The following is a 21,248-nucleotide window of genomic DNA, read 5'->3' as shown; positions in this document are numbered from 1 at the left end:
GTGATAATATTTGTCTAAAAAGGTGTGAGTGGTCTTTCTGTCTTATTCAGAGCCCTAAAACTCCTCCAGAGAGGGGTTTATGGTAGGTTTACTCTTGGTTTCTTCCTTGGAGCAGACCCACCCCAAAGAGGGCATTTATGGCAATCCTCATTTCTCAAAATTTTCTGCTTTTAGTCATATAGGGAAGCTCCGAGAAGGCTTCTTTCTGCATCTATTGAGTTTCAGATGTCTTAAGCTTAAAATAATCTCTATACCAACTCTGAGGTTCTGAATGGGCCCTCACACCACCTGGCTTGGCAGTTGCTCAATAAATATTTTTGAATGACTGAATGAACACAGTAGGGATTAGGTAGGGAGGATGTTGATTGATGGCCAAGCATGTATGACACTGGGGATTGGGGCAGGAGATGTGGTCCAAATTCCCCTCTCTGGTGAGAAGGTTGCCCCATACAGCCAAGCTGGGGTCCCTCTGGGCTCAGTGGCATACTTAGCATCTGGCAAAGACTGGGTAGACCAACTTCTTCACTTGGCAACTTTACAAAAGTTTATCTGACATCTGCTAGGACTTGGGAGTTGAGTTCTAAGAGGCTTTGGGGCCAGAGCTACAGAGTAGTAGGTTTGGAGCAAGCAATCAGAAATTTTAAGTCTGCTACTCAGTTCATTGAGAGTTAAATAACAAAACTCAACCAAGTAAATTTTAAAGATCTGATTGGCTTTATTGAACGATTCATAAATTGGGCAGCATCCCAGGTAGCAAGTAGAAAGGAGCTCTGCTGAGCTGGAGAAAAGGAAAGATTTTTAAAGGCAGAGAGGGGGCAGAAAAAGGAAATTAATAGCAAAAAATGCATTGTTTCAGGCAAGGTTGCCCTCCTAAGGGGAACAGAATATCTCATTAGTGCTGACCAGGTAATTTCAGGTTTGTTAAAGATTACATTCCTGGGGGAGGTTGTAACTGCAATTAGGTTAGGTATTAAGTCTTGGTTTGCTAACAATGGGCTTTAACACAAGTGATTCCATTTTGGACCTGCTGTCTCATTTTTTTTAACAAGAAGGTTGACTTTTTCTTGGGAGAAATGGCAAAATGAGTGTCTGACAAATTCTCCTGGGGCTGCTGACTTGAAAAGGAGGTAGTAGTAGGAGAAAGAAGACAGGTCAGAGACAAGGCACCCATACCCTTAAAGGGAGGTCCTTTCAGCTGGAGGATGAGAGAGTGTTGCTTGAGGGTGGGGGGATGAGGTTAGCCAGTGACAAACCCTCCTGGGCCCGTGCTTTACTAACCACCCCTTGGCCCTGCCCAACCTGGGGCTCTGGCTTCAACTCTCCCTGGGTTGATTTCCAAGAAAGGACTTGATGTTCTTCCGGAAATGGCCTTGCTCTGGACGCAGGCATGAGATGGGTTGTCCAGATGTCTGGCTGGCTTTGAGCAGAGCCCTATAAAAATAGATCTTTCTAAGGCATTTCTTCCACGTCCTTTCTGCTCTGCAGACCAAATCCCCAACCCCGGTGTGGGTGTATTTCTTTTCCACACAAGATGCTCACTCCTAGAACTGCTCTGGACCAGCAAGGCAACTTCCTTTCAGCCACTGACCTCCTGGGAAGGAGGAAAGGAAGCAAACTTTGAATGAAGAAAATAAATGTGCCTGATTAGCAGCTTGGTAGAGTCACCAGGCAGGTAAGATGGGAAGCTGGGGCTCAAATCCAGGTCCCAGGTCTAAATCTTTCTGTAAAACACCCAACTGCCTGTCTCAGAGGAGCAGACAAACCAGGTGGGGAGGCATCACAGGGCGCCACTCAACTGTGCACAGGAGACCATTGGCTGCTCTGAGCGTCAGGGCTTCAGGAGTTCAGAGAAAGGGAAATTAGTTAGGGTGGAGGGAGTCGCCAGGGAAATTAGTGAGCACAGTGGTCAACAGAAGTCCCAACAGAAGTGAGGAAAATCACATAAAGGAACCTCAGAATTTGGCCCACCCATTTGGTTTCAGAGAGAAAACACTTTTACATTTTTAAACTGAAAGCATATTTATTCCCCAGCACTGGCCCCCCGGCCCTTGGCCTTTGGCTTAAAAACAAAAGGAGGTTGTTCATTCCCTGGGCTGAGATATTTGCTCACAGATCATGATGTGTGCTTTGAGCATGTGGTCTAGGAAAGGGAGTGTGCATTTGGAGAGTGTGAGGATGGGAGTGCTGTGCTATTCTGCTCCAGCCCATGTGATGCCTGCATTCACAGATGCTGGAGAGCCGAAGAGGAGGGCCTGGACCAGGCAAACTCTTCCTTCTTCTCCACCTGGATGGAGTTGGGCAGTGTTGACAAATACGTAATTGTAAACCGGCACCTTAGAGAGAGCATAGACCTCAGAAATCACCTGTCCTCACTGTGCCTCTCAAACACTGTCCCCCTGACACATGCCCTTTGCTTAAATCTCTCCAGCCACAGGGAGCCCACCGCCTACAACACCAATCCATCTCCCAATGCATACATAGCTGCTGTCATTGGAGAGCATTTGAGCACTTTCTGGATGCTCCAGGCTCATCTTATATTCTCCCTGTCCTAGAACCAGCCATTTCTCCAAGGAACTCTCATCCCTTTTATTGGCGAATGGTATTAGAGACCAAGGTCTGAGCACTGAGGTGTTCATTGCTACTGGGGTGTCACTGTTTCTCCCTCTCAGCAGACAGAGCTAGGAAATAAACATATGTATTATAACCCTTGTATACACACATATCTATAATAATTTCTGTACCTACCCATTTGTATCTAGGTTAAGTTAAACACGAAGTCCTACTGGACTCTCTGATTAATCTAGTATCATGTGGATTATTCCAGCCTCCTCCCTTGCTTATCTATAACTTCCTTCTCCAACAGTGAGAAGTCTGACTCCTGCCATCAACCATCCATTTACTTACTTGTTTAAGTCCCAGCATACATGCACGTGTTAACCAGAATCCCCATGAAAAACAATTTTAGTGACTTTTATTGACTTTACTGACTAGGTTTCAGGGATTATGTACAGTTCCATTTGTCTTCAGTCTTATAGTTTCCAGTCAAAACACTGTTTTCCAAAGTTACTTAGGTCAGTTCCTCTCCACTCCACTTCTCTCCTCATATAACAACTCTCACTAACGTTTTGCCATACATTTGCGATAAAGTTAGATTCTTTTGTCACAATCTGGTGTCCTGCAGCATCCCGGTTGATTTTTAAAAATTTGCATATGTTAAATTTCACTCTTTGTGCTGTAGTGTCTATGGATTTGGCAGTTGGGTAGCATCATGTATCTACCATCCTAGTATTATACAGAATATTCCATCACCTAAAAACTCCCCCATACTTCCCCTTTGCGGCTAACCACTCCTGCTTCCCCAAACCCCTGGCAACCACTCATCCATTTTCCATCTCTATAGTTTTACTTTTCCCGGAATGTTATGTGAATGAAATCATATAACATTTAGCTTTTTTGGTCTGTCTTCTCTATCTTAGCAAAGTGCATTTAAGATTCATCCATGTTGTCATGTGAATCAATATCTCAGTACTTTTTATCACAGATAACTATTCCGTCATATGGTTACACCACAGTTTGCCATTTCACCTACTGAAGGACATCTTGGTTGCTTCCAGTTTTTGATGACTATGAATGAAGCTGCTGTAAACATTTGTGTACAGGTTTTCATGTTGACATATGTTTTAATTCACTTGGGTAAGCATCTAGAGTGTAACTGCTCCTGGGTCATATGGTAAGTCTATATTAAACTTTATAAGAAACCACCAAACTGTCTTCCAAAATGGCTGTACCATCTTGCATCCTCATGGGCAGTGAATGAGAGTTCCTATTGCTCTGCATCATTGACAGCATTTGGTATGATCAAGTGTTTTTGGATTTTAGCCATTCCAGTAGGTCTGCAGTGATATTAAATGGTTGTTTGCATTTTTATTTTCTTAGTGACAAATTACGTTGAGCAACTCTTCATATGCTTATTTGCCATCCATTTATCTCCTTTGCCAGTTTAGATTTTTTGCCCATTTAAAAAGCTGGATTGTCGCATTTTTTATCGGTCATCAGCACATGAATCCACAAATCTATATCGTTACTTTTCCATCTTTTTCCGTAGCACTGTAAATGTTAGCTTTAAAACCTTCTGAGTGGCCTCATGTACAGACTGGTGAATTTCCTCTCCTTTTTTCTGGATGGACCAGGCTGTTGATTGATTGACACTGAACTCACAGCCAACAGCACCATGATTCATACCTGAATGAAGCTTATCTAAAACGTGTACTTTCCCTGCAGGGCTCATCACAGCCATCTTGCACTTAGGAACACTTGACAGCGCTTCAGCGCTATGTTGGGGGGCATTTTAACAGCAAAATGATCAACAAAAAGCACAAAAATGTGAAAAAAAACAACACTAAATAGACTGTAGACAAGACACTTGTTTACAGGATGAGAACTGAGACAAGAAAGCAGAGTTATCTTGCTCAGCCTCAGTTGGAAACGTGCACGTCCGGCAGCTTAAATTTTTCACCACTCTGTGCATGTCTGTGAATTTTCCATAAGTATTGATTTTAGAATTACAAATACATTTTAGTGAATAGGTGAAAAATAAATAAATAAATAAACAAAAATAAAAAGCTGGATTGTGTGTTTTCTTATTTTTGAGTTTTAACAGTTCTTTATTCTGGATACATGTTCTTTACAACATATGTGATTTGCAAATGTTTTCTTAGTGTGTGGCTTGTCTTTAATTCTCTTAACAGTGTTTTCACAGAGCAAACTCTTTACTTTTGATGAAGTCCAATTTATCAATTTTTCTTTCATGAATCCTGCTTTTAGTATTGCATTTCAAACTCATCACCCAAACAGAAGTCATGCAGACTTTCTTCTAGAAGTTTTATAGTTTTCGGTTTTCGAGTTAGGTCTATGATCCATTTTGAGTTAAATTTTGTATAAGATGTGAAGTTTAACTGTTTTTATTTTTTTTTTGGCATATAGACATCTGATTCTTCCAGTGCCATTAATTGAAAAAACCATCCTTTTTCCATTGTATTGCCATGGCACCTTTGTCAAAATTCAGTTGACCATATCAGTGTATACATTGGGGTCGATTTCTGAGCTCCCTGTTCTGTTCCTTTCTCAGAACTTTTGCTTCCTCAGATCCTTCTAAGGCTGGCTTCTTATTCAGGGTCAGTGTGAAAGTTACCTTTTTAAAGAGGCCTTTCTGGGCCACCCTGTTTAAACATGTCCCCTTTTCCTCCTCCTTATTCAAATCACATCATATTGTTGTGTTGTCTTTGTAGCACTAGCTAAGACCTGAAATTATCTAGTACTGGGTAAGAAAGTAGTCAGGCCAAGGAGATACCATCCCACTGAACTCTAATCACATTTTTGTATTGTTCATTTCCAGTGTAAAAACTACACAAGATTTTTGTATATTAACCTTGTATCCTGTGACCTCGCTCAACTCATTTATTGGTTTTAATAGACTTTTTTTTTTTTTTTTTGGTGTGTGGATTCTTTAGATTTTTCTATGTATGAGTGTGTCATCTGTGAATAGAGACAGAGATAGTGTTACTTCTTCCTTTCCAACCTGGATGTCTTTTATTTCTACTTCCTGCCTAATTGTCCTGGCTAGAACCTCCATTGCAGTGTTGAATAGAAGGGGTGAGAGCAGATATCTTTATCTTGTTGCTGATTGCAGGGGAAACATTCAGTCTTTCACCATTAAGCATGATATTAGTTGTAAGTTTTTCATAGATATTCTATATCAGGTGAGAAAGCTCCCTTTTACTCTTGGTTTGTTGATCGTTTTATCATGAAGGGGTGTTTTACCAAATGCTTTTTCTGTGGCTATTGAGTTGATCATAGGTAGTGTTTTTCCTTCTGAATAGTTTTAAGAAAGGCCTCTGGCCAGTAGTTATGTCTGACTCTAGTCCTAACCTAGGTATCAACATACGTGGTAGGGGAGATATCTGGCTGCTTTTTTTTTTTTTTTTTTTCCTGTGTCTAGTCTGACTAGAACACTATTATTAAAACTATTATTATTATTTTTTGTAAATAGGTAATACCTGCACACGATAAAAAAGAATCATTTAGGAAAAAGTCAACCATGACAAGCAAGTCTCTTCCCACCCTGACACCCTGGTTACCTTCCCCTTTAGCAACCGCTATGCTCATTTCCTGGAATATTGAGGTGCTTTCCTGCTACAAGGGCAGAGGTGAATAGTTGCCCCAGAGACTTTATGGCCTGAAAATCCTCAAGTATTTTCTATTTGGCCCTTTACAGAAAAAGTATGCTGATTCCTTTTTTTTTTAGTCTCTTACCGTTTCAAAGGATGCTGCTATGATATACTATGATATCGTTGTGTATATGTCATTTTGTACGTGTGAGTTTTGGTAGAGTGAATTCCTACAAGTGGAATTGCTAGGTCTTACTGTCTCAGCATTTGTCATTTTCATAGATACTACCACACAGCTCTCTTGATAACTTGAACCAGTTTACATTTTCTCCAACAATGCATGCTTGAGCCTGTTCCCGTAGCCTCGCACTAACGGTGCGTTAATAATTTGATACTTGCCAATCTGATAACTGAAACATGGTACTCGTAATTTGCGTTTTTCTTGTTATGAATAAGGTTTAGCATATTTTCTGAAGCCAACAGTTTAAAAAACAAAAAGCAAAGAACAAACAACTCCTTCTGAGCCCTTTCTAGCCCAGTCGACTCAGGACTCAGGGCCTGGTCACCAGCACCACGCGGGACGCCGGGCGTGGCCGGGGCTGGAGTGGGTGGCCGCGAAGCCCTCGGTTCCCCCCCATTCTCTCCCAGCCGCGGAGCCCCGCCCCGAGTCCGCCTCTGGCGGGCCTGGGCGGAGCACGTGGCCCAGTGGGAGGTGCTGCGCTGCCTGATTTATTCCCGTCCAGCAGAAGGAGTGAGAACCGCCGGGTCTGAACAGCCCAAGCACCGGGTCTCGGGCCCGCATCCCCACACCATGCCGGGTCCCCGTCTGCTGGCCGCGCTCTGCGGCGCGCTCCTCTGCGCCTCAGGACTCTTCGCCTTCTCCGGTGAGTCGATCGCGCCGCCCTCTCGCACTCGCCCCTCCTCTCCGCGCCGCTCGGAAGTTCGCCGCCGCGCCCTCCCTCTACTTCCACTGTTTACAAACTTGGTCAAAGAGCCGGCGCCGAGCGGAGGGGCGACCTCTCCAGCTGCGCCCGGGAGGGAGGCGGGGATGCTCTCGGCCTCTCCTGCTGTATCCGCGCCGGAGGGGTTTTGGCCGGTGATAGAGGCTTGAGCGCTGGGCGGGGACTCGGGACACTGGGTGACAGCCCAGCCTCCCCCAGGGATGTGGCTTACACAGAACAAAGGAATCCGCTGTGTAGGGCCTCTCTTTTCCCATCTGTAAAATGAGGCCACTGAACTGTGTCTGACTCGCGCGTTCCTTCCACCAGGAAGTTTCTAGGACTCTTGTATTGATAAGTCTTCTCCAGCCAACTTTCCCTGGTAACTCCCTTCCCAGCCCTGGCGGCTGGTCAGTTCGCTGGAATTTTATCCTCTGCTTAAAAGTAGGTGTCTGGTCAGATAAGCGAAGGGCTGGGGAGTCGGTGGAATGGAAGGGCCTCCAGGTGGGACCCCAGAGGGGGCGAGGAGCCTGGGGAGGGACTTGGAAAAGGGCTCCCTCCTGAGGTGGCGGCTCCTGACTACCCCCCTCCCCCTGCGGCCTTGGGCTGCTGCTTTATCTTCCTTGGTCCTCCTCCCCCGCCTAGGATACATCCTGCTGGCAGCTGGGCCTGCTGGTCCAGCTGGTCATGGGGATGCCCCATTCGCTTCACAGTGGGCTGAGGAAAGGGTGCCCACGGGGTGGGAGGAGATGGCAAAGACTCTTCAGGCACCCCCTCCATCATTTTCTCATAGAAATAGGATTGGCTGAAGCAAGTTGGGGTCGGGGGTGGGTCCCAGCTGAGCCCTGGCTCTGCCATCCGGTGCCAGTCTGACCCCCAGGCCTGGAGTGGAAGCCTAAGGCCACTCCAAGCTCCCCCGAGACATGGAGAGCTGGCTGGGTCTTAAAAGTCCCTTGCCACTCCTCTCTGGCCCCAGAGCCTGAGCCCTGGCAAAATGTCCCTGGGGAACTCTCCCAAAGAGGGCAGGACCCTGAAATCCCAAAGGTGGTTTTGTGTAGGGTGACCTGGCTTTGTGGGAAGGGGGAAGTACCACAGCTGCAGTGCGCAGGTGAGTCAGTCAAGGGCCTGCCAGGTAGGGGAGACCTTTCCCTTTCCCTTTTTCCCACTCAGCTGCTTTGCCCTGGAGCAGTACAGGGAGAGGGCACTTTGGGAGGGGGAGAGAGGGGAGTTGGACCTTGCCAGGTCAGAAGCCCAGGGCTCTGGCCATTCTCAAGCCTCTGCCGTGGCAGTGCCCGCCGCCTGTCAGGTCAGGGAGGGGATTAACCTGCTATTTAAAGCCAATGACTAATAGCTCATTGGGAGCCGCCTTAAGCTCCCGAGGCCCACGCTGAGGTGGAGCTCTGAGGCCTCCATCGCTCATTAACAGTGTTCCCTTCGCTGGAGCCCCGGCCCAGGTCTCTGGGGCTTTGGGATCTCAGGAGGGCCTCCAGCCTGGGATGGCTTGACTCTGCAGGGAGGAAAAAAGATGTCTCATGTTTTACCCCAAATGACGGGTTTGGGTGTGGGGTCTGAGGCAGCCCTTCTGGGATGCTAAGGTCAGCTAGAAGGTGCTCCGCAGGCCTGGCTGACCTAGTGAGCTGAAGTTCACTCGAATCAAGGGATCGGGGACAGGCTAACAGTGCACATGTGTCAGCCAGGCCCCCAGCCAGAAGCTGTGATGTCCTCTCTAGCCCTCTTCCCACCTCTAGTCGTCCAGTTTTTCTCAAATCTGTCCTTCCTCCTCACCCCTTCGCCTGACTTCCTGTCTTACCAGGAGCCTGTGTCAGCCTCCTTGATGCTCTCCTGGTTTCCTACCTCACCTGCTCCAGTCATATTTCCACACAGAGCCAGAGGGATCTTTGTGTAGCTACAGGATGCCTCCCCACCCTGGGCAGCCCATCCACATCTCTGCAGATGGCCTTTTCTTGACATTCTCCATCCCCAACTAAGAAATGGCTTCCCCACTCCCACCTCATGCTTGAGAATCTCTGACTTTTTTTCGTGGGGGACAATGGTGGGGAGACTAAAGGAAGGTTAAGAACCCTGTTCTGCAGGATGAAAAGTCTAAACTTGTCATTCTTAAGAGTCCCTACCAGTCTCCCTTTTCAGCAATGTCTTACTGTTCTCCAGCATACCATGTCCTCTGTGCTTCTGCTTTTCTGAAGAAAGTTCTTTCCTCATTCCCCAGCCCGACACCCTCCCACTCTGACTTTTTTTTTTTTTTTTTGGCCATGCTGCAGGGCATGTGGGATCTTAGTTCCCTGACCAGGGATCGAACCCGTGCCCCCTGCATTGGAAGCACAGAGTCTTAACCACTGGACGGCCAGGGAAGTCCCTCCCTCTCTGACTTTTAAACTAGCTCAGATGTCCCCACCGCTGAAACTTCCTGCTCCCTGGCAGAAACCATCCTCCGGGGGCCCCTCGTGCAGGCTTCTGTCAGAGCTCATGGTCCGTCTTCATTACGTGGTGACTTGTCCGCCTCTTTCCTCTGGCTTCTTGAGGCCTGGACTGCATCTGATTTCTCTGTCTCAGGGGCCCAGGACGTACATGGTAGTTGGCCCCCCAGATATTTACTCGATGAACGACTTGTTCCTGACTCAGAACTGTCATTGCAGGTGACTTCTGTGACTCCAGCCAGTGCCTGCATGGTGGGACCTGCTTGTTGGACCAGGACAGAAAACCCCCCTTCCACTGCCTCTGCCCTGAAGGCTTCACAGGCCTCATATGCAATGAGACTGAGAGAGGTACCCGCCCTGGGCCATGCCTGCTGCTTCCCACTGGCTCCCAGTTGCAGCCCAGGCTGCTGGGCTGAGCTCCTCCCGAAGTGGACACTGGTCCCCAGCACCCCTCCTGTTGCCCACCAGCTTTTCCCTGGAAGCTCCCAGGCCACTTGGGAAGCTGGGTGCTTCCTTCACTTGGGCTGACTCGCCTACCCGTGACCCTTCTTGGCTCCAGGCTGGCCCAGGCCCCATCGGGCAGATTGGGAGGGGGGAGGGACGAGATGGTTGGGGGAGGCGGGCAGTGGGCCGAGTTTGGGCGGAGGGTCCTTTTGGGCTTGGCCCATCTGCTGCTGCCTGTCCCCAGCTCCTTCCTGATCACCTGCCCATCTCACCTGCCTCTCTCTCCCCAGGTCCCTGTTTCCCAAATCCCTGCCACAGTGATGCCGAATGCCATGTGATTGACGACTTCCACCGAGGGGATGTCTTCACCCAGTACATCTGCAAGTGCCCTCATGGCTACACAGGCATCCACTGTGAGATCGGTGAGTATCTGGGGGTGCCTGTTCCAGGGGGCAGACCCTGAGCCACAGTCCTGGCAGCCCAGGCAGTGTGCCAGCCTTATTCCTGCGTCAGGGTGCACTGAGGCAGGGCACAGAGCCTCAGTTAGGCTAGGGTGGTGTGTGGGGAGGGGCGCGGGACCCTGTTGTCCCTCCCCAGGCTTCTTCCTGCCTGGCCCTCTCTCCTGGGACTGCAGGCCAGGCCTGATGTCCCTGCAGGGGAGTGAGGGCTGGTGGTAACCCCAGAGGTCGTGGGAGTGTTATTTTCTGTCACCATGAACCAGACACACAGCATTAGGGTAAAGTCTTGGCATTTTTCTACCAAGAGGGGAAAACCAACAGATTCTTAATCTTTTGGGGCCCAGGAGGTTAGTTAATAAGGTTTGAGCCTCAGGGTCTGACAGTTCTGGCCCAGGTTTGACCTCTGGCTTCATCACAGAGCTCTGGGAAGAGGGAGAGGCCTGGGCAGGCTGGGTCATCCCCTCACGGTCAGGTGCTCAGAGGCCCTGCGTGTGCAGAGGGGCTGACCCGCCTGGCCTGCTTGGTCATCCACGCGGCCACAGAACGGCGCTGGGCGGGTACCCGGCAGACCTGGCCAGCAACGTCTGTGCACGCCGTCTCCCTCCTGGCCTGGCTGGGGTCCCTCCCACAAACCAGGACTCTTCCTCACCTGCTGTGGGGCAGGCGAGGCCATGTCTAGGCTCAGGGGTGGGGGGAGTAGGGGTGGTGGTGCCAGACGTCTGCAGTCCGGTGGGTCTGTCAGTGAGCACTGCGGGCAGGGGGCAAGCGGTCCTGCTGTCGGCAGATGTGGGGCTGGGCTCCAGGAGGAGGAGGGAGGGCAGGGCCAGCCCCGTGGGAGCCGGCTTCTGGGGGAGAGCAGATGAAGTGCCTGTGACGCCCTTCATCTTAGAGGAGACAGCCCCGAGGGCCTGGGCCCTGGGCCCTGGGCTGAGGCCGATGTGTCTGAGATACTGGGTGGAGGAATGCGGGGGAGCGGGGTCGCCAAGGCCCACGGAGCCCTGGGTGGGGCCAGGTGGGCCCACTAATTACCGCGCTGGGAGCCCAGGTAACCCTGGGTGTGCCTGAGTGGGGATTACTCATCTAGCCTCCTTCCGCTCCTCGGCCTGGGGTCTGTCCCAGGCTGGATATGGCAGCACCTGGGGCAGAAGGCAGGAGGCGACCCCAAAGCTGGAGGAACACCCCCAGAGAGACCTTTGCAGCCCCTCCTTATCTGTTACATGGTGTGTTTCCTTGGAGCCCAGCAGGACCCCACAGGCCCAAAGAATGCACGTTTGGGGCCCTCTGGGTGTGGGCATGGGCTCTGTGAGGACAGAGCAGACCTGGGTTCAGGTCTCTGCTCAGCCAGTGGCGGGCTCTGATCTTGGGTGTATGGCCTCCCTTGTGCCTCACTCTCCCTGCGAGAATGTCAGACACCGAGCGCGGCGTGAGCCTGGGGTGTTGGAATAAGAGTGGATCTGTCCCGGGTTCTCTGCTTGGGAGCCGAGCCCCAGGCACACAGGCTCGGCCCCCAAGGACCACATCGCCTGGCCAGGGGCAGCTTCCCAGATGGCTGGGTCAGGACCAGTAGCTAGAAGGGGCAAAGGATATGAGGGAAAACAGAATGGCACTCACACCCCATCCAGAAAACTCCTGCCAGTGGGATTCTAGAAAACTCCAGGCAGATGTGCTTCTTGCTTTATGTGCAGTACGAGTACTGTTCATTGCTGTCTGAGGCGTTGCTTCTTCCAAGGCCGTCCTCCTGGGGGAGCCAGGGACTGGGCTGGATGTGGTGGTGGTCCTCCTGATGGGGCGGGGACACGAAAGAAGAGGAGGCCACGCTGGTATTCGCTCAGCAGCCCACCCCCCCCCTTCGAATAATTGCTGCTCCATATCCTGTAAAAACGAGACCACCTACTGCAGCCTGGTGGGGGACATCAGCTTCCAGTCATGGCAGTACCATGAGTGCCGGCCTGCCCTAGAACCTTCTGGCAGCCCAGGGTCCCAACCCCCAGTGACTCTGCCCGGCCCCTCTCTTCCTCACTGTGCACCTTGTCTTGGTACCTCCTCCTTGGCCCTCATTGTCCCTTCATGGTCTCTGCTCTGGGTCCCCGGCAGAGGCCACACTGTCTTGTTCTTGTGTCCTCTGGGCCCCGCCTGCTCGGGTGGCCCTCTGACTGCCCCCTCCCCCCTCAGTCTGCATCTCGCCGCTGGGCATGGAGACGGGCGCTATCGCCGACTCCCAGATCTCCGCCTCGTCCATGCACTTTGGTTTCATGGGTTTGCAGCGCTGGGCCCCGGATCTGGCCCGCCTGCACCTCACGGGCATTGTCAACGCATGGACGTCCAGCAACTACGACAGAAACCCCTGGATCCAGGTATGGAAGGGACGGCTCAGGGGTGCGTAGCGTGATGGGAATGGAGAAGGCGGGATGAGTGCGCCTGCATTTGGGGGTCACCACGGGAGGGTTCATAACCGGGGTCCAGGTAGCATGGTAGCAGGTTCCCACGGGTGAAGTATCTTTAAGTAGAGGGCAGCTTTGGGGGGCCTGGAGTGCGTGGGCAGGATGAGGGGGAGTGAACGCTAGGCTGTAGAGGGGCTCTTTGCACTGTACGAGGCCTCTGGAAGCTTGTCCTTGTGTGCTTCCCTGAGCACTGGGTCCAAAGCCTGGAGAGGGCCAGATGAGAAAGCCTCCCTTATTTGTCCTGCTTGGGCTGTTCTCCTTCTGGGCTGGGGGAGTGATGGGGGTGAAAAGAATCTGGGAGATAGGGGTTCTGTCCTTCCTGTCCTGGTCCAGGTGAACCTGATGCGGAAGATGCGGGTGACGGGCGTGGTGACGCAGGGTGCTAGCCGCGCAGGCAGTGCCGAGTACCTGAAGACTTTCAAGGTGGCCTACAGCACCAATGGGCGCAAGTTCCAGTTCATCCAGGGTGCAGGGGAGTCAGGAGATAAGGTGAGGTTTGTTGTGAGCCCTAAAGAAGGGCTGTGGTCAGCAACCCCTGGGGCTCCAGCGCTGTTTGAGGGCCCCCATTGAGGTGAGGGTGCCCTGGCTGATTGGCCATGAGGTGGGTTTTCAGGTGTATCTTGGTTTGAAGAAATTGGGAAACCCAGATTGTGCCCGTGCTCTGTGGTTAAAAGTAATAGCCCCACTTTATAGATAAGAATAGTGAGACTCAAAAAGGTTCAGTGACTTGTTGAGGGTGGCGGTAGTGGTGGATATGGGATGCATTCAGAGCCGTCAGGGATACCATGTACAGTCATACAGGTTGTACACTGCTCAAGGGTGTCATTACTAAGTCAGCACCATTCATGTCATGTTTGTGTACTTCTATCTGTGGGAAAATTGTTATAAAAAAGTCTTTTGAGAAAGGAGTACCTTTTCCTAATTTGCACAGAGGCACCCTATAGATCATAGGTGGCCCTGTGCAAAAGACAGGGGTTTATGCCCAGGCCCCGTGGTGACCAAGGAAGATCTGAAAAGGGGAATCTGTGTTGAGGGCTGTGGGGTGGTCAGAGGAAGGACTGAGCCCCTCCTGGCTCTGCTAAGCCCACCTCTGCCTCCAGGCCCAAAGAGGAAGGGGAGACCACCCCAGGAAGTGGGACTGCCCACACTGACTCACTCCTCCAATCTGCCTCTTCCCTCCTAGATATTTATGGGTAACGTGGACAACAGCGGCCTGAAGGTCAACCTGTTTGAAACCCCTTTGGAGGTGCAGTATGTGAGACTGGTGCCCGTGATCTGCCACCGGGGCTGCACCCTTCGCTTTGAGCTCCTTGGCTGTGAGTTGAATGGTGAGTGCTGGAGGCTCTGTAATCCTTAGAGATGGCTCTCCCTGCCCCCTCTTTTGTCAGCCAAGCTGAGCTGAGTAGGGTGGCAGCAAGGCCCAGGAACGTGGGCTCTCACAGGAGATGGCCAGGAGAGGGATCACCTGACCATCAGCAGTCCTGCCCAGGTGTTTGCTCTTTGCTGGTTGGTAGAGGAAAAAAAGACACCACTTCAATTTTCAAAATATTTTCACTTACTCTGATTGGTTCCTTGAGCTTCTAGAACATGTAGCATTAGTTCTGTCTTGCAGATGTCAGTTCCACGAGGGCAAGGAGTTTGTTTTGTTCACTGCTGCATTCCCAGTGCCTATAACAGAGCCTGGCTCATAGGCACTCAATAAATATTGATGGATGAGTGAGTGAATGAATGAATGAGGAAAATGAGGCCCAGATAACTTGTTTATCAGGGGCACACAGCTGGTAGGTATTAAAAGTTGGTCTGAATCCCCGGGCTTCTGACACCTACCCATCCACTGTTTCTTCCCCCAGACCTGTAGCCTGCATTCAAGAGAAACATGGGGACTTCTAGGGTCATAGGGCTGGAGATAGTGCTATTTTTTAAAAAATTTTTTTTGATGAGGACAATTTTTAAAGTTTTTATTGATTTTGTTACAGTATTGCTTCTGTTTTATGTTTTGGTTTTTTGGCTGAGAGGCATATGGGATCTTAGCTCCCTGACCAGGGATCGAACCTGTACCCCCTGCATTGGAAGGTGAAGTCTTAACCACTGGACCTCCAGGGAAGTCCCCTGGGGATGGTGATTCTTGTTGCCCTTTCCGGAGAGATTCTCAGATGGAGGGATGGGGGACCAGAAAGGGATAGGTTTCTGCTGAGTCATAAAAAATCTCACCACTGGTGAGGTCAGGGTGCAGAGCTTGGGCTGAGGGCCTTGTCTCTGCCCAGCTCAGCCCAGCCTTGCCTTCTCTGAGGTCTGATATTTCCCTCTTTTTGCAGCCACAGTGCCACCTGCTGGCCACTGGCAGAACTGTAGGGCTCACTAGGCAGAGCTGCAGAGCAGAGGTGGCTCTCTGTCTTTCTTGTCTTAACCCAAGACCCACCCTCTGCTCCCCCTTCCACCCTCTGTGGCACCTCTTTCTGTTATCCCGTTTTAGTTACTGCCCAATACCACTCAGAGCTCAGTTCAGTGACTGTCTGGGTTTAGTCTTTTTTTTAAGTATGAACTTGAGCCAACATATTCTTGCTCCCAGGGTCACTGCTTTTTGAGCCTAATTGTTCTTTTTAAAAAAAAAAAAAAAAATTATTTATTTTGGCTGTGCCAGGTCTTAATTGCGGCATGCAGGATCCTTAGTTGCGGCATGCATGTGGGATCTAGTTCCCCGACCAGGGATCGAACCCAGGCCCCCTGCATGGGGAGCATGGAGTCTTAACCACGGGACCACCAGGGAAGTCCCCCAAGCCTAACTGTTTTAAGTGGGAAGTTAAAGACTTTGCCTTTTGCTAAAAGGAAATTCAGGCAGTTGGTAAAGGACAGAGACAGGTCTGGGGCCCCCCACCCTGGGCTCCTCTCCCTGGAGTCCCTCACTACTCACTGTCATAGTCTGAAGCCTTTGGCTAATTGCCGGCCTAGGCCTGTCACAGCCGGTTACCTCCAAGGCCAGGAGAGGGTGAGTCTGGCGAGCCGAGGAAGTGAAGTTTTTCTGTCTGCTTCCCTCAAGGACTGGACCATCTCCTTTCCCTTATAGGCATTCCGGTCACCTGGGGAGTGTTGGTGTGTGCCTGTGTGCACATGCGTGGGGCTGAGGTCTGGACATTTCTGAGTATGCCCTGCACCAGGATTCCTCTTCACCAGCAGGCAAGGTGTCCTTGGTGAATTGATTAGTTATTTAACTCAGTAGACATTTATTAAGATATTTATTAAGCTCCTTCTGAGTGCCTGGCTCTAGGGAGCAATATAGGTGAGATCCCTGACCTCATGGAAATTGCATTCTAATGAGGGAGGCTGATGTGAGACAACGAGCAAATAAAAGAAAGTTCAGATAGCAGTAAGAACTATGAAGGAAACATGAGAGGGAGATGTGATGAGGGTGACTTGGGGTGGAGAGAGGGAATGGCATGGGGACTGCTGTGTTGGGATGGCGTTTGAGTAGAGGCTTGAATGATGGAGATCAAGCCGTGTGAAGAACTTGGAAAGGGCATCCCAGGCAAGGAATTGACATATGCAAAGGCCCTGGGGCATGTAAAGGATAGAAGGGAGGCCAGTGGAGCTGGAGCCTTAGAGAATGAGGGGGTAGCTTGGTGGGTGATGAGGCTGGAGAGGTGGGCAGAGACGGACCAGGCAGGGGCCATGTAGACCATTTTAAGGATTCAGGTCTTTATCCTGAGAACAAGGGGCAGCCATTGTGGAGGGAGTGCTAATAGGACACGATTAGAGTTGGGTCTAGAAGAGATCCCTTAGGCTGTATAGGGAGAATGGGGGCAGAGGGGCATTGTGAGTGAGGGGGGAGACATGTGGGAAGATAAGGTGGCTTGGATCAGGGTGGTGGAGTCAATGGATTGGGCAGATTAGAGCCTTCTACTAAAGTGAGCTCCATGGACCAGCAGGATGAGCATCACCTGGGAGCTTGTAGAAATGCAAACTCCCAGCCCCACCCTTGACTTTCTGAGACAGAATCCTCATATTAACAAGGTCCCCAGGTGAGCTGTGAGAAGCATTGCTCTGGCACCTCATTTTATAGATGGGGAATCTGAGGACCAGAGAGGGGAGGGACTTCCCAGGGTCACATAGCGAGTGGTGGAGCTGACAGTCCTGCTCTCGGCTTGGTGCCCTGCCCAGTTGCATTTTATGTGGAAGGCTGTCTGACATGCCGTAAGTGATGGGGGCATGAACTGCTGGAAGCAGATGATCTGTAGAAGGGTCCACCGTGGGCAAATGATGCTTTGGCATCCTCTGCAGAGTGCTCCAGGCTTGTGCCGGGCTCATGGCCCTCCAGGTCTGGAGCTGTGGGATGAGCAACCTCCCAGCCCAGCAGCCTCTCTTTGTGGGATCAGGGTGGAGGTTACCTGGTGCACCACCGTCACGAGGAGATGGTACGATTGGTCGGCATCAGCACACTCTGGAGGCAAATTCTTTAGTGGCAAGGGAGCAAGCGTGTGGGGAGACAGTGAGGTAAAGCACTGGGTACTATAGTCAGCTCCCAGATGGAGCCATGACTTTCCAAGCCCACTCTCCCACTCCTGATTTTGCAAAGGGACAGGCAGTTGTGCAGTGGTGATTCTGCCACGTGTGAGACACGCCCTTCGTTCTTTTGGGAGTTTTATCTCCTGCCCGTTCCCAACTGTTCTGGCCACCTGCAGGTGCAGAACAGCCCGGCACATTCCTGAGTGTTTGGAGCAGGCCTGAGTGAAACCAAGGCCAGCTTCTCAGGTAGCCCTCCCAGGCCTCTCTGACAGCATGCCAGGTAGTGAGTGTGTGAAGGCCCTCTGGGAGGGGCTGTGGGGCAGGGATACAGGGTCGTTCCTGAGCCCCAGGAGTTCTGACTTTTCGGCTTCCACCTGCTAGAGAGCAGGAATGTTGTCCTGCTCATCGCTGGGTCACCACCAGGCAGGCCTTCACGGCTCTGGGTGGGTGCAGGAATGGTGGAGATAGTGTCACAGTGTGACATGGTGATTAGGAGTGTGTGTGTGTGTGTGTGTGAGACTTGCGCACAATGCTTAATGTCTCCCAGCCTCAGTTTTCTCATCTGTGGAATGGGGTTACAAATATCCTCTTCGTTCCGGTTTTTGTGTGGTAGATTAAATGACTGAAGTCGGCACTGAGTCAGTGAGATGGTTGTTATTAGCAATCTTGACGGTTATCCCAGGACTCAGCGGTGTGAATAGCAGCTGTACTGTAGGAGTGGCAGAGGAAGTGCTGTGAATGCAGAGGAGGGAGAAGTCCCACCCAAGTGAGGTGGTCAGGGCAGGCTTCTTGGAGGAGGTGTCCCATGAGTCAGGCCTTGAAGGAGGGTGGAGGTGGTGGATCAGGGCCTGCCCTGGTGCAGAGGGAGAAGAGCGGTGGGTGATCTGTGCAGAGCAAGTGAGGGGCACGGGGTGGGAGCTGAGATGAGGAGTAGGTGGGGCTGTCGGTAAGCAAATAGAACGGTTGGCCCTAAAAGGTGGAAGGATCTTCCATCTGTTGTCCAAGAGGATGCCAGAGGTCGGTCAGGAGCCACAGAGTTCTTTCCCCTTCACCACCTCACGCTCACACCCCTGGGAGGCTGTGGACCCCAGATCTGGGCGACAGCACCCCCCTTGTTGGCAGGATGCGCCGAACCCCTAGGCCTGAAGAACAACACCATCCCCAGCAAGCAGATCACAGCCTCCAGCTTCTACAAAACCTGGGGCCTCAGTGCCTTTAGCTGGTATCCCTCCTTTGCACGGCTGGATAATCAGGGCAAGTTCAACGCCTGGACCGCCCAGACCAACAGTGCCTCTGAGTGGCTGCAGGTGGGTCAGGCTCCCCCTGGGGTGCAGGGCTGGGGTAGGCTGGCGTTGGGTGGGTTTGGGTGGGGCTGTTGGATCTATGACCCTGGCCCAACCCAGGCTTCTGCTCCCCAAGAGGGAGTTTCAGCACGGCCTTGTTTGTGTTCGGCTTTGCTCCTTCTTCCTCTCATATCCCCACCTTTCTCCTGATTCTGTAACTCCAGAGGGGGGGATGGTAGGGGAGCTCAGTGATGCTTCCACCAAGGCCCCCAGCCCCAGGTGGTGAGTGTGTGTGTGTGTGTGTGTGTGTGTGTGTGGTGTGTGTGTAGGGGTAGGGCCACCTCCATTGGCTGCCACAGGGTGATAAGGCTGAGCCCACGTACAGCAGGGCAGGACGGAGGAGGGACACCTCAGGATTTCTCTGCCTGCACTCAGAGCATGCTCTCTAACTTGCCGTCTGAGAACACACCATGTGACAGCCCTTGCATTTCATTGAAATTGGGAAGCGCAGGAGAGTCATGGAAAACCAGAGCATCCACTCATTTTATAGATGAGGAAACTGGGTCCCGGCAGGGTGAGGATTTGCCTGGGCCTCACCCGCTTGTTGGCAGTGAGTTGGGTTTGCAGCCTGGGTCTTGGCACTGCCTGCCCAGGGGCAGCTGGCAGGCTCCCTGGGATGGGCAGGGAACCGGGGGGCAGGAGGGGCATCTCTAGGCCCCAACAAGCACATTAGCCTGTGGGGCTGGGTTCCGTGAGGAGCTGCCTGCCTTTGGAGTCCCTCAGGACCAGTCAGGCTGTGGACAGCCCTGCAGGGGCCTCAGGAGCAGTTCATGTCCCTATAGGCTGTGGCCTCCCCTGTCCCTGTTCCTATCCTATGAGGAGTTGGCAGTGAGTTGGCTGGAGCCCAGGCTCTGAAATCTGAGCTTCATTGCAGAAAAGTGCTTAACAGTGTCTGACAAAGTAGGTGGGATTATTTATGCCCATTTTATAGATGGAAAACTGAGGCTCTGCCAAGTGAAGTAGTTTTCCCAAAACTAGATTGTATGCCCCAGTGTGTCTGCCTTTTCCCACCTTACTGGAGATGGTCCAAGCAAAGAAGATGGGGTGGATTTTTTTTTTCCTGTAGATTGACCTAGGCTCTCAGAAGCGAGTGACTGGCATCATCACCCAGGGGGCCCGAGACTTTGGCCACATCCAGTATGTGGCAGCCTACAAGGTGGCCTATGGTGATGATGGTGTGAACTGGACTGAGTACAGGGACCAGGGGGCCGTGGAAAGCAAGGTGAGTGTGTGTCCAGCTGTCCTTCCCTCCCCACTCCAGGGGTGCCCTGCGAGTGGGATCTGGGGCCCTGAGGGGAGGAAGGCTGGCTCTGGGGCCCTCCTGACCCCCTCTCTGTCTCCAGATCTTCCCTGGCAACATGGACAATAATTCCCACAAGAAGAACATGTTTGAGGTGCCTTTCCTGGCTCGCTTTGTGCGCATCCTGCCTGTGGCCTGGCACAACCGCATCACCCTTCGCGTGGAGCTGCTGGGCTGTTAGTGGTAGGCCCGGCTGCAGTGACCGCAAGGGCCGTGGGGGCACCTGCCCCTTTCCTGGTCCTCCTGGCCTCCTGGGGACCTGCTGCCTTCTCCACCCGCCCTCCTGATTGTAGCTGGCCTGGAGGTGGGGGTTTCAGTCGTCTCTCCCTCCCTCCTTCCCTCCACCTCCTCCCTCCCTCCCTTCCTCCTCGCCCTCCCCCTCCCACATGCCCCTGGTGCCCACCCCTCATGCCATCCCATTTTCTTAGGCACGGTGGGAGTTGAGTAGGTCTGGGATGGACAGGGAAGGGCGAAGTAGGGCGCGTGGGTCCTCCCTAGCGCCTCTCCCACACCCCACATTCCCAAGGCCCTGGAGGAATAGGCCCTGAGGCCCCAAGCTGGAGAGTGCTGGTCTCCTGCCCCTCAGCCCTGGGGCATGATGCTGCCACTCTGCTGCTGCCACCTAGCCCGCCGACACTTCCCCCTCATCTCCCTGGAGACCCCTCTTGACCCTCATCCTGAAGCCTAGAGAGAGACAGATGCGGGTGGGGTGGGTCTGTGGAGAGATGGGGGAGGAGGTGGCTGGGCCTGGGGGGCCCTCTGTGCTGGTTCTTCACCCCGGAGTACACAGGCAGCTTCCAAAATATATTTATATCACCCCCTGAACTCTCGCTGTGGTTCATCACTGCTCCGTCAAAATGGGCTTTGACTTGGGCTGGTGTCCCCACCCTGAGTCCTCCCCGAGCCCCAGCATTCTTGTGTCACCTGCCCGACTACAGAGAGGGAGGAGACTACTGGGGGTGGTTCCCACCGGAGGGGCCAGGACTCTTCTCCTCAATTCTCCTCCTCCAGACCCATGCAGCCCCAGGGCCATAGCTGCTGCCAGGTGAGTGCCCGGGGCGGGGCCTGTGCAGAGGCTGTCTTCACAAATGCCTTTGCTCCCTTCCCACGCCAGGAAGACAGGCAGAGGCTGCTGGTTTTCCCCTGCGGCAGTTGCCATTTTCTCTGCAACTGGAGTGGTGGGCTGGAGAAACTATTAGAAACTCAGTGAACCTGGGCTGCT

General features: G+C 52.1%; 1 protein-coding gene across 1 annotated transcript; it reads left to right on the top strand.

Annotated features, from left to right (window-relative positions):
- The first annotated feature begins 6,873 nt into the window (after positions 1-6,873).
- On the top strand, positions 6,874-20,851 carry MFGE8 (milk fat globule EGF and factor V/VIII domain containing). The gene is made up of 9 exons (XM_082384303.1): positions 6,874-7,051; positions 9,760-9,888; positions 10,275-10,406; positions 12,615-12,796; positions 13,217-13,372; positions 14,067-14,211; positions 18,506-18,690; positions 19,793-19,948; positions 20,070-20,851. The coding sequence occupies exons 1-9, from the start codon at positions 6,979-6,981 to the stop codon at positions 20,205-20,207; spliced, it is 1,296 nt and encodes a 431-aa protein (XP_082240429.1). The 5' UTR covers positions 6,874-6,978; the 3' UTR covers positions 20,208-20,851.
- Positions 20,852-21,248: the final 397 nt, after the last annotated feature.

This window comes from Balaenoptera borealis (genome assembly GCF_965194805.1).
Source record: "Balaenoptera borealis genome assembly, chromosome: 3".
Lineage (NCBI taxonomy): Eukaryota > Metazoa > Chordata > Mammalia > Artiodactyla > Balaenopteridae > Balaenoptera > Balaenoptera borealis.
The sequence above is the reverse complement of the archived record's forward strand: the minus strand, read 5'-3'. Positions and strand labels throughout refer to the sequence as shown.

Excerpts from the sequence above, each read along its gene's own strand:
- MFGE8 (XM_082384303.1), top strand. The coding sequence starts at position 6,979 with ATGCCGGGTCCCCGTCTGCTGGCCGCGCTCTGCGGCGCGCTCCTCTGC. Across the intron at positions 12,797-13,216 it reads ACAGAAACCCCTGGATCCAG|GTGAACCTGATGCGGAAGAT; the intron begins GTATGGAAGGGA and ends GTCCTGGTCCAG. Across the intron at positions 19,949-20,069 it reads AGGGGGCCGTGGAAAGCAAG|ATCTTCCCTGGCAACATGGA; the intron begins GTGAGTGTGTGT and ends CTCTGTCTCCAG.